The sequence below is a fragment of the Pollachius pollachius genome, assembly GCF_949987615.1.
Source record: "Pollachius pollachius genome assembly, chromosome: 13".
NCBI classification, from domain to species: Eukaryota; Metazoa; Chordata; class Actinopteri; order Gadiformes; family Gadidae; genus Pollachius; species Pollachius pollachius.
In genome coordinates, this window is record NC_136946.1 from 308,906 (window position 1) to 321,309 (window position 12,404).

At 58.6% G+C, this 12,404-nt stretch overlaps 1 protein-coding gene and 1 long non-coding RNA gene across 2 annotated transcripts; both read left to right on the plus strand.

Annotated features, from left to right (window-relative positions):
* The first annotated feature begins 1,622 nt into the window (after window positions 1–1,622).
* On the plus strand, window positions 1,623–6,139 carry LOC307084666. Its single transcript, XR_013812326.1, has 3 exons — window positions 1,623–2,148; window positions 2,523–2,630; window positions 6,003–6,139. It is a non-coding gene; the product is annotated as an uncharacterized lncRNA (long non-coding RNA).
* LOC307084797 (uncharacterized protein) lies at window positions 6,140–11,057 on the plus strand. Its single transcript, XM_079749300.1, has one exon. It carries the CDS (start codon window positions 6,269–6,271, stop codon window positions 10,460–10,462), a length of 4,194 nt encoding a protein of 1,397 aa, XP_079605426.1. The 5' UTR covers window positions 6,140–6,268; the 3' UTR covers window positions 10,463–11,057.
* Window positions 11,058–12,404: the final 1,347 nt, after the last annotated feature.

Consider the following 12,404-nt stretch of genomic DNA (forward strand, 5'->3'; position numbering starts at 1 on the left):
CGTACAACTTTAACCTCCTTTACTTCGGAATGCCGGCCCCCCAGTCGTCCCCCCCCCCCCCCCCCAGTCCGGCCCCCAGCCCCCCCCGTCCTGACCTCTAAAGGCGGGTGGTGGGGTACAGACGCCCCCCCCGGGCTAGGGGCGGGGGGGGGGCTTTGACCTCCAGGACGTCAGAGGCCAACGCCGGAGACGCACATGGTTTAAGTAATGTGCGAGGGTGACAGAAAGTAGGGAACATGTTTTATGGATTAATATTTATTATGTTTCCTATATTCTCCACCTGCATCCTCAAGAGTTCTGGTTCATTTAAGCTGTGTGTGTGTGTGTGTGTGTGTGTGTGTGTGTGTGTGCTTGTGTGTCAGGTTGTGTATCACAGTGGGACAAGGAAGCATGGGCATAGTTGTATTCTCAAAGCTACTTAGCTTAACTTACCTCATGCTAGCTGTATGCCATCAGGCTAGCTATTTGCTATCAGGCTAGCTGTTTGCTATCAGGCTAGCTGTTTGCTATCATGCTAACTGTGTGGGCGGCTCTTTATTTAATGCGTCCCTTAATGTTGGTTTCCAAACCTGTCCTACACCCTTTTCTTATTGGTCATCACTTCTCACATTTGTAGAGCCATCCTGTTATTATAATAAAAAAAAATCCCAAAACCGTATTTGTCACCATTGATTTGCAACATTATCGGAAAACAAGAAACAGAGCTACAGAAATATGATCCAAAAACGCTCTAAATATATATTAGGCCTATTCTTATTAATATTGAACTATTATTATCATTAATAATGGTAGTATTGTGGAATTATTATTAATATGTGTATTGTTGTTATGTCATTATTGTTAATAATGGTATTGTTATTAGTATATTATTATTGGGTCAATGTGTCTTGTTTCCAGTCTTAAGTGTGATAGTACTATTACATCGCGGCCTCATGTTAGGATTTGGTTCAAACTGTGTGTGTGGAGGGGGGGGGGGGGGGGGGGGGATTCAGTGCCAAACACAGATATCACACTTTATTTAACACCATGTGTGTTCTCCGAAAGAGACCACACACAAACACAAACTACCGGAGGTGTTGGTTTGTTTGTCTGTGTGTGTGTGTGCAATATTCAAAGATATATGACGCAGTATTCATCGTGCGTGACGTGAGGGGAATTGTTTCAGACGTGTTTGCACACACACACACACACACACACACACACACACACACACACACACACACACACACACACGCACACACGCGCGCGCGCACACACACACTCTGTGTCGTTCGGTCAATAACATTTTGTTTTAATGGTATCTGTAATTGGAATGCAAATTATTATTCTGCACACGTGCAATGCTACGCACAGGGGCGCAAGCTCACACATTGTAATGTTATGAAGCATGCGCCGTAATGATATCTTTAATTGACTAATTAACATTTCACACACTAGCTGTGAAGATGAACACACACACACACACACACACACACACACACACACACAAAGGTTTAACGACAAAGAGCAACAGACTGCACTGTAATGATTTCTCTCTCGCGCTGCTGGAGCAAAATAAATAAATAAAAACACGCACATGCGCGCTCATGCGTGTGCGCGTACATTTATTCCTTCGATTTTCACCACGGAGGACAAATTCAACGCTAGGAACGCCAGAAATGTGAAATAAAGCACGGCGTGGACGGGGGATCGGGGTCCTACAGCGGTACCTGTGGGGGTCTCTGGACCCGGAACCATTAGGCAGACAGGAAACTCCCATTTTAACGGCGGCGGCAGCGGCCGTCCAGACGGGGCGCCTCACACACTGACACGGGGCGGAGAACACTCCGCCGCTGGAGAAAGACGAGAAAAAAAAACCCACGGACCGACGGAAAACACGCGGTTCGGCGGAAACGGAGATTACGCGATTCGAGCACACGGAGCCGGGACTCGAACCATGGACCGATCGGGGCCCAGTGGGCGGAAACACTAGTTTTAGCGAGCGAGTGGAACGCAGCCCTCCTGGGTCGATGGAGTCGGAGGCCTCAATGGGTGTGGAGAGCAGGCCCCGCTGACACGCTGCGAGCCCCCAGACCTCACGGCGCCCCGGCCCGGCCTCCGCTGCCGCATCCTCCCACCGCCCGTCGTCGAGCCCCGCCGTGTGACCAGGTAAACTCCGCCGCCCAAAGGCAGGGGAACATTTCGAAGCGAACGCGAGCTCCGTTAGCACTAGCCGCCGTCGGCTACCTAGCATGCTAGCCTAGCCTGTTAGCCGCGGTGGCTAGGCTATACGGCTGGAACGCATCCTTTATGCCCCGCACGCTAGTGCGTGTTGTTCCGCGCACGGCTCCGTGCACCGTTCAGCCCGAACCCTCCACTTCGAGCCCGAATCACCACATCTATCCCGCTGGGGGGGGGTCTTCCGCACGGCTCTTTGTGCTTTTAATCACGTTTGTATCGAAGTTGCGTGGTCGGTAGAGCTGGGTCTCTGCCCGACTTACACCGCTGAACGGCCCCGGTTACCCCGTCGTGTTGTGTTCCAGGCTGCAGACCCCCGGAGCTGGTTGTCGAGGGAGACGAGAGAGTGAACGGTCCGGTTCCCCGTCTCCCCGGTCGGTCTGCAGGAGGTCTGCTCGGTGCTCAGTCCTCCGGTAAGATGCCAAACTTGTCAAAATATGGCGCCATTTGGCCGCTATAACACACACACACACACACACACACACACACACACACACACACACACACACACACACACACACACGGGGCAGTGTTTTGTAACGAGAGGTTGTGTTTCTGGTTGAATGAAGCGTGGAGTTAACGTGGTACCGATCACGTAGCGGACCGAGTGGATCATGTTCAGGGTAAACGGATTTACTTCTCTACCTGACGTGGTGGTGGGGGGCTGGTTCCGTCCCAGTCAGGTGTAATAAAACCTTCAACATGTTGATGCTGTTCATCGATATCTTTCTGACAATAGCTCACAATTACACGGTTCTCAAAGAACTTCCACAGGACGGCTCTAACGAGGATAATAACGAGCATACAAACAGTCCTAACCCTAGACCAGGGTTAGGGTTATTAGGTTAGCCCTAACCCTAACCTAATAAAAAGCATACAAACTGTCCTAACTCACCCCTAGACCAGGGTTAGGTTTAGGACCCTAGACCAGGACCCTAGACCAGGACCCTAGACCCTAGACCAGGACCCTAGACCAGGACCCTAGACCAGGACCCTAGACCAGGACCAGGACCCTAGACCAGGACCCTAGACCAGGACCCTAGACCAGGGCCCTAGACCAGGACCCTAGACCAGGACCCTAGACCAGGACCAGGACCCTAGACCAGGACCCTAGACCCTAGACCAGGACCCTAGACCAGGACCCTAGACCAGGACCCTAGACCAGGACCCTAGACCAGGACCCTAGACCAGGGCCCTAGACCAGGGCCCTAGACCAGGACCCTAGACCAGGACCCTAGACCCTAGACCAGGACCCTAGACCAGGACCCTAGACCAGGACCCTAGACCAGGACCCTAGACCAGGACCCTAGACCGGATCTCCTCCACCCCGGGAATGGAATCAGGATTCCTGGAGCGACGCGCTTTAGTTTAAATTTAGCCGTCCTCTAACCCCCCCCCCCCCCCCCTCCTCCTCTGGGCTGAGGAGGAGGAGCCCCCCCCCGGAGGACCCCTTGCTGCTCGCTCGCCCGCAGAGAGCGAGAGCTCTCTCTCCCTCTGTCTCTCTCTCCCTCTGTCCCTCCCTCCCTCTGTCTCTCCCTCCCTCTGTCTCTCTCTCCCTCACTCTCCCTCTGTCTCTCTCTCCCTCTGTCTCTCCCTCCCCCCTCTCTCTCTCTCTCTCTCTCTCTCTCTCTCCCTCTGTCTCTCTCTCCCTCACTATCACCCTCTCTCCCTCTGTCTCTCCCTCACTCTCTCTTCCTCTGCATCACTGCCTCCAACACCTGGGCTGAAGCTCCTTAACCTATCACAGGCCATCTGTTTTAGTTCAGCACAGAGCGGCAGTACAGAGCGTCAGTACAGACCGTCAGTCCATGTTCACAGACCGTCAGTCCATCAGTACAGACCGTCAGTCCATGTTCAGACCGTCAGTCCATCAGTACAGACCGTCAGTCCATCAGTTCAGACCGTCAGTCCATCAGTACAGACCGTCAGTCCATCAGTGCAGACCGTCAGTCCATCAGTTCAGACCGTCAGTCCATCAGTACAGACCGTCAGTCCAGCAGTACAGACCGTCAGTCCATCAGTACAGACCGTCAGTCCATGTTCACAGACCGTCAGTCCATCAGTACAGACCGTCAGTCCATGTTCACAGACCGTCAGTCCATCAGTTCAGACCGTCAGTCCATCAGTTCAGACCGGCAGTCTATCAGTACAGACCGTCAGTCCATCAGTACAGACCGTCAGTCCATCAGTTCAGACCGTCAGTCCATCAGTTCAGACCGTCAGTCCATCAGTTCAGACCGGCAGTCTATCAGTACAGACCGTCAGTCTATCAGTACAGACCGTCAGTCCATCAGTACAGACCGTCAGTCCATCAGTTCAGACCGTCAGTCCATCAGTACAGACCGTCAGTCCATGTTCACAGACCGTCAGTCCATGTTCACAGACCGTCAGTCCATCAGTACAAACCGTCAGTCCATCAGTTCAGACCGTCAGTCCAGCAGTACAGACCGTCAGTCAGTACAGACCGTCTGTCAGTACAGATCATGAGTAGAGACCAACATCTGTGCCTGCTGATCCCCCCCCCCCCCTTCCTAGAAAGCTCAGCTCAAAACACCTTTTCTATTTAGTTCTCATAGTGTTGGATTTCGAGCTGAAACAGGTTCACTGGCTCCTTGCTAAACAAGTTCCCTGAACGCCACTTTGAAAGAATTCTCTGCTGAATGAGCAGAAGGTACAGCAGTCTGGGAGGGGTCTACAGCAGTCTGGGAGGGGTCTTCAGGAGAAGAACACAGTGATGGAGACCGAACTAGTCATTCATAGTGGAGCACGACGGTTTATAAAACGTTGATATTTTGTCTACGTGTTGGGTAGAGGCAGAACAACTGCTACCTTTGAGCAAAATGGAATCAAACTAGCAGGTGGTGATGTTGGTCTGCGAGGAGGCAGGAGCAGGTATTGATCCGAGTTTTCCACCGCTGGGCTGCTGGCCACTTCTAATACCGCTGGAAAGCAGTAGCATGACTAGGGTCCCTACACATCAAACAAAGCACCAACAACGCAGTTAGTGACCCAAAGTTTATTGAAAAAGACTGTTCTGAAAGACAGCAATCCCCCTACCAACTCCTCTCGTAGGAAAGTCCATACAAGGCGATTATCGAATGCCATGCAAAAGGAAGACAAAAAACACACATATACTTTGTTGTTTGTGTGGCATTTTGGAATAGTTTCAATAAAGTTAGAAAAAGTCCCAGAAAGCAATTCTGTGTCAACACCAGCAAGATATAGTTTATAAATTATATATTCCAAAACCTTCCTCCTTGAACCAAACTCTGGTGCATTCGGTAATCGACATGTATGGACTTTCCGTAAACCTGGACCTGCTGGAAAGGCACAGACTTGTAACAGTCCTTTTTAATGAACTCCAGGCTCGCTAACTACGCTGTTGGTGCTTTGTTTTATTTGGAGACACCCTGCTACTGCAGAGGTTTGGTTCTGTTTTGAGCAATATTAGTGGTTATAAAATGCCGATTTGGAAGCATTTGTGCGTTGCCCCTAGCCAATGCACTGTTAGCCATTTGGGCTGTTAGATTTGCTCCAGAGAAGCTCTATGCTGGTTGAGCAACGGAAAAAAAGGTCTGGATGGCTTATTTGATCTTTTTTCATGCAGAAAAATACCCGTGGTTATATTTTTGCCGGACTTACACTTTAAGCTGCTCATGGTTGGTCATCATGCAAACACTAGTACATCAATAAGTTGCATTGTTATCGTTGGGGTTGATGGGTTTGGGTGGATCCTTGTACCCTCAGGTGGTGTTTTATTGACCCCGGTCTGGTTGTTTCCTCAGGCCCTGTGATTGGTCCACTCTCAGAAGAGGAGGAGCCGCTGGTCATCGCGGTGTGCCCTGAGACGCCTCTTCAACACTACACCCTGACATCCAGCCCGCCCCCCCCCCCCCCCACTCTGTCCAACACTAACCTCAGCGGCCCCAGAGACACGGCCCCCCCCGTACCGGAGGGTGCACCCTACGCCCCCCGCACCTCCTCCCAGCCCCCCCGAGTCAGAAGAGGGGCTAGTATCAGCCCGGGCTCCCTCCCCTCGCCGCCGCGGGACATGTTCCAGTTCAGCAAGTACCCCATGGACATCCTGGAGATGCTGAGCGGGCACCAGGCGCACCAGTTCAAGGGCCTGGGGCTGGAGCGCCAGCTGAGCCACCACCAGCAGCAGCTGCAGCACCAGCAGCAGCTGCAGCCCCAGCACCAGGGGGCCGCCGACTCCTCCGGGGGGCTGCTGTCGGTGTCGGGCCTGGGGCTGGGCTCGCTGCAGGGGTCCCTGCAGGGGTCCCGGGGCAACGCCTTCGCCGACTCCTCCTCCATCTTCGCCAAGATGAGCGCCCCTCCGCCCCCCATCTCTCACCAGAGCCAGTCCTCCTCCTCCTCCTCCTCCTCCTCGCACAGCTCCCGCAAGTCCAGCAAGATGAGCGGGGGCGGCGCCTCCTCCTCGGGGTACCCCCAGTTCCTGCGGCCCTTCCACCCGGCCGAGGCGGCGCTGGCCCAGGAGCAGCTCCACCCGGGGATGGGGCGCTTCGACTTCGGCGGCGGCGGCGGCGGCGGCGGCGTGGGCAGCTCGGCGCCGCCGCCGCCGCCGCTGCACCCGGGGCTCTCGGTCCCCCAGCCCGCGCCCGGCCCCTCCTCCTCCTCCCCCTCCCCCTCCTCCTCGGGGGGCGCGGGCGCCAACAACCCCCCCGGGGGCGCGGCGGTGCCCCTGGTGGGGCAGTCGGACCCCCGCAGCCTCCACCAGCAGTTCAGCTGCATGCTGGCGGCCAACCAGTACTTCCTGTCGGGGGTGCCCAGCAACAGCAGCCTGGAGCAGTTCCTGGTGCAGCAGGGGGGCCACAACCACCTGGGGCTGGGGCTGGGCCAGGGGGCCGGGGACCCCAACCCCGCCCTGGCCCCGCCCCCCGCCCTGCACTCCTCCCACGGCCACTCCCACTCGGCCCCCCCGCAGCAGCAGCAGCTGCCCCCCCACTCCCTGTCCCACCCCCACAGCCACGCCCACCACCCGCTGCACCCCGCCCCCCAGCCCGCCCCCCTCGGGGGCTTCGACTTCCAGGGCATCCCCGTGCTCTCGTCCAATCAGATCGCCTCCCTGATGCAGCAGGAGGCGGGGCTGCCGCTGCCCCTCCCCCTCCACCTCTCCCTGTCCAAGGAGGAGGCGGCCAAGGCGGGGGACTCCTCCTCCTCCTCCGCCTCCAGCGGGGGCAGCCGCAGGAAGAAGGCCATGGCGGGGTACCTCCCCCAGAGGAAGTCGGAGAGCGCCAGCCACACTAGCCACGCCCACAGCAGCGGGGGGGGCGTGGGCAACTGCCACAACAGCTCCTCCTCCTCCGGGGGCCACGGCTCCTCCTCCAGCCTGGTGGGCGGGGGGGAGCCCCACCACTCCTCCCACCACTCCTCCTCCTCCTCCTCCCAGCAGCCGTCCTCCTCCGCCGCCTCCTCCTCCGCCGCCCCCTCCTCCAACCCCACCTCCGTGCTGGTCGCCAACGGCAACCAGCCCAAGCCGCAGGAGGGCCAGGGCTCGTCCGGGGGCGGCGGGGGCCCTGGCCAGGCGGAACCCGAGGCGCTGTACCACTGCGGCGAGTGCGGTAAGACCTTCACCCACCTGTCCAGCCTGCGGCGCCACCTGCGCTCCCACGGCCTGACGCCCGAGAGCCAGGCCAAGCGCGGCGGCGGCGGCGGCGGCGGGCGCGACTCGCCCAGCCCCGAGCGCGTCTTCTGCTGCGGCGACTGCGGCAAGGGCTTCAAGAAGCGCGGCCACCTGCTGCAGCACAGCGTCACGCACTCGCAGAACCGGCCCTTCGCCTGCACCGTGTGCCAGAAGTCCTTCAACCGCCGCGAGTCGCTGACGCGCCACGAGAAGATCCACGACGACAAGCCCTTCCGCTGCCCGGCCTGCGGCCGCTGCTTCAGGGAGAGCACCTCCCTGCTGAACCACGCCGCCTCGGGCACCTGCGGCAAGCCCCCGCGCAGCGCCAAGCACCGGCCCGGGGGTCCCGGGGGGGGCGGGGGCCACGGCGCCGGGGGCTCCGGGAAGGGGGGGGGGGGAGGAGGCGGGGGAGACGGCTCGTCGGGGGGGATGTCCAACAACAACAAGTACAGCCCGGACTACAACCGCAGCCGCTACCAGGGCCACGCCCCCTACGGCGCCGTGGACGACTACCACCGCCGCTCGCACTCTTCCTCCGTGTACTCCTCCGACGGCTCCCTGGGCAACGGCATGAGCGGCCAGACGCTGCGCAAGGCCCCGCTGGCGCCCACGCTGCACCCCCACCCCCAGAGCCAGCAGCACCAGCAGCACCACCAGCAGCACCAGCAGCACCACCTGCCGCTGTCCTCGCTGCTGGACGACTCGGAGGACGAGGTCACCAGCAGCGCCATGTCCGCCATCGCCGCCGCCGCCGCCGCCTCCTGCGACATCAGCTCGGAGGGCCGCGAGGAGCGCCGCGACATCATCGGCGGGCTGCTGGGCGGGCTGGGCTTCGGCCCCATGGGGGGTCCGTCCGGCGGCGGGGGACTGGGCGGCTCCACCATGCCCCTGTCCCACCCCACCCACCCCCAGCCCAAGGCCAAGCGGCCCCGCAAGCCCCGCGACAAGCGGGACCCGGGCAGCATCGTGCGCCGGCGCCGCAGCCCCGGGCCCCCCGGGGACGGCTCGGAGCGGCCCTACTCCTGCCAGTCCTGCGGCAAGCGCTTCCGCCGCGCGGAGACGCTGCGGCGGCACACGCGCGTCCACACGGGCGAGAAGCCGCACGCCTGCGACGTCTGCGGCAAGACGTTCCGCGAGCCCTTCCACCTCACCAAGCACCTCACTGTGCACTCGGGCCAGAAGAACTACAAGTGCCACATCTGCGGCAAGGTGTTCGCCTACGCCCAGAGCCTGGTGCGGCACGGCAAGCTGCACCGCAAGGGCGAGATCGACAGCCAGGGCCGCCGCGTCAAGGGCGGCCTGGGGGTCGGCCTGGGGGCCCACGCCGGGACCCCCGCCGGAGACTTCTACTCGCCCTCGTCCTCGGGCGGAGCCCCGTCCTACGCCCAGGGGGACAAGTCCCCCACGCACGGCACGCCTTCCCAGCGGCTGTACACCTGCACGGTGTGCTGGAAGTCGTTCCGCCACCACTTCCACCTCACGGCGCACCAGCAGACGGCGCACGGCGCCGGGGCGGGCGCCGACAAGTCGTACCGCTGCGACGCCTGCGGCAAGGCCTTCGCCTACTCCAACAGCCTGGTGCGCCACAAGCTGTCCCAGCACGGCCTGGAGCGCGGCGGGCAGCGCCCCGGCCCGCCCCCCCCGGGCGGGGGCTACTCCCCCGGGTACTACGAGCAGGGCGGGGCCGCGGGGTACCCCGGGGGGGGCTCCTCCCACGGGGGGCAGCAGGGGGCCGGCCAGCAGCAGCACCAGCAGCAGCAGCAGCAGCAGCACCCTTTTCAGTACCGGTCCAAAGCCCCCCCTCGGAGGCAGGGCCAGACCAGGAAGCACCAGAAGAAGAAGAGGAAGGTGGTGATCCACAGCATCATGCGTGACGGCAAGCTGGTGGGCATCCCGCTCAGCCGGGCCACGCGCCGCAAGCTGCTGATGATCCGCAGGAAGCGCGGCAAGATGCAGGCGCAGCTGAACCGCAAGAAGCTGCTGGCCCAGCTGCGGATCAAGGGCGGCGGCAGCATGAAGGTGAAGGCGTGGTGCGGGGGTCCGGTGAAGGTGTCGGGCCTGTCCTCCATGGAGGTGCCCCTGAAGAGGTTCCCCTGCCCCGTGTGCCCCAGCACCATGTACGCCCGGCGCGCCTCGCTGCTGCTGCACCGCGCCGCGCGCCACCCCCCCCGGGGCGCCGGCCGCGCCGCCCGGCTGCGCTGCCAGGTCTGCGGGAAGCGCTCGTCCACGCTGGGCCGCGCCCTGCGCCACCGCGGGCGCCACCTGCGGGCGGGGGCCTTCCGCTGCCAGAAGTGCCGCCACAGCTTCTGGAACGGCAAGCTGCTGGGGCGGCACCGCTTCTCCTGCCGCGGCCTGACGGGGGGGGGCAGCGGGAACTGGGGGCTGCTGAGGACCAAGTCCCCCTCGGCCCCCCAGGACGGACACCCCCCCGACACCCCGACGGCCGCCGTCGACCCGGAGGCCCCGCCCCTGGCCACGCCCCCCCCGCTGCAGGTCCACTCCCCCCCCCCGGGGGACATGTCCCCGGGCGCCATGCCGACCCCCGCTCAGGGCGGGGGGGCGGCGGAGCGCTCCACGGTGCTGACAGAGTACAGCCAGTAAAGACCTTTTCTACACCGGACCTCCTCTGGCCCCGCCCACCCGGAGACGCCCCCCCCCCCCCCCCCCCCCCCCCCCGGATACCAGCGCACCGCGGAGACCGGGGGGCGGGACCACGGCGGTGTGGAGACACGGCAGAGGCCCGTCGACCCGTCACTCCCCCGGGGGCGGGGCTACTACGGAGACCATGTGACTATATGTAGCTCCGCCCCAGGGCCCTGCCAGTGAGCAGGAGTCCCGTACTACTAGTAGTAGTGTAGTAGTATCACTGCACTACTAGTAGTATTGTAGTAGTACTACCTTGTAGGACCTGCCCCTGTATGTTCCTTGTTACTCACTTCAATGGTTATAGTCTGTTGTCAAGCGTGTTTCTTTGTTACCCCACTGGAGAACTTTGCTCTCCCCTTTTATAAATATATATAAGTATATCCAAAGGGTTTGGGAGAGGAGGGAGGGGCCCTAACCCCACCTCAGAACAACACAGCGGCCCTCGGGCTCAGGGGGCCCCTTTGGCCGCCACACTTCCTGTCTTGACAGGAAGTTGGGTCTTGATCTGGTTTGGTTCCCTCCTCAGGCCTGTAATGGGAGAGGGGGGGGGGGGGGGGGGCAGCTAGGAGTCACGGCCTAGGGGTCACGCTCGTAGTCCTCTTTTAGGTCCTCTCGCAGGCGGAAACCCAACTGTTGAGGGACAGGATGTTGGGTAACGGGGAGGGGGGGGGTGTACTGTACAATTCGTATTATATTTTATTATATATTGATCATTTGCTGTTTTATACTCCAAGTATCATTTCTTTGTATGGTTGTTCTCGGGTGGGTGGGCAGAGGAAGGGAAGGTGTTTGTAAAACATGATGAGTTTAATGTATCGATGTGAACTTTAACCCCTTCTCTCCTAGCCTCCTATGCCAGTTTTGCCCGAAGTTTTTTCTTTTTTTTGTAATAAAAGCGTGTAAACATAGTTCATTATTTAGGTCCTGTCAGCAGTGTTCTTAAGATTTTTTATTTTCTTGTTTTTTCCCATTTCTGTCCAACTAAAACATGTAATATTACTAAATCCTTTTTCTTTGCCTACAGTGAGTTGTTGAAACCCCTCAGAAGTCAAATAAATTCTAAAATGCTTTTCTGTGCCGCTGGTTGTGATTATATTCTACCTCTGACCAAACCGTTTGAGAGGACTCTTACCCACACAGGACCGTCATAGTACATCTGTACATTAATGTAATTAATGTACACTGTAATGATGCGGAAGGTATAGGAGGATGTTGGAGATGTTATTGGGTGAGTGCAGCGCTCAACTATCGTTCTTAAGTTTTATTCTTTCTTTTTTATTCTCTACAAACTTTGGGACCTACTGTATCTCCTTCCACAATTCGTCACCTAGAGACTAGAGACTAAATGTTCAGGTAAGCTTGGAATCGCGCGCTTCCATTCAAATTGTTTAAAGAGGTCAGTCTGACACTTCAACTACTTCAACTTTGTAACTTGGTTGATTTTTTTTTTTACCGTTAACCTTCATTCAAACATTTAAAGGTCCCATGACATGCCACCAGGTGTGGTGTGTTTAGCCGTTACGAGCCGTTTTGTAAATCTGTCCCTTATGACATCACAGGTGGGCGTGTCGACCTGTGATGTCATAACCTAGATTATCACGTTCGTTCGTTTCATTTCATACCCGCTTGGTATATTTCAGTTGGTCTCATGAAGTTGAGGCTGGAGCCTGAGGTCGCTCGGGTTGACCCAGAGCTCCCCTACGGAGAGCCGTGGCGCTCTATTGAACTCCATTGTATCGAACTTGGTTGCAGTTCCATTAGAATTCCACTGGGGGTGATCACCTGGGTGCAGAATGAATGGGGGTCTATGGAGCTAGACGGCTAAATGTATCTCTTTCACCTGCTTTTCGTTGAAGTATCGCAGATTTTATTGTAGAATCCGCAAGTTCAATATAGA

What these genes read in the sequence shown, in the direction of transcription:
- LOC307084797 (XM_079749300.1), top strand. Translation starts at nt 6,269, where the DNA reads ATGTTCCAGTTCAGCAAGTACCCCATGGACATCCTGGAGATGCTGAGC.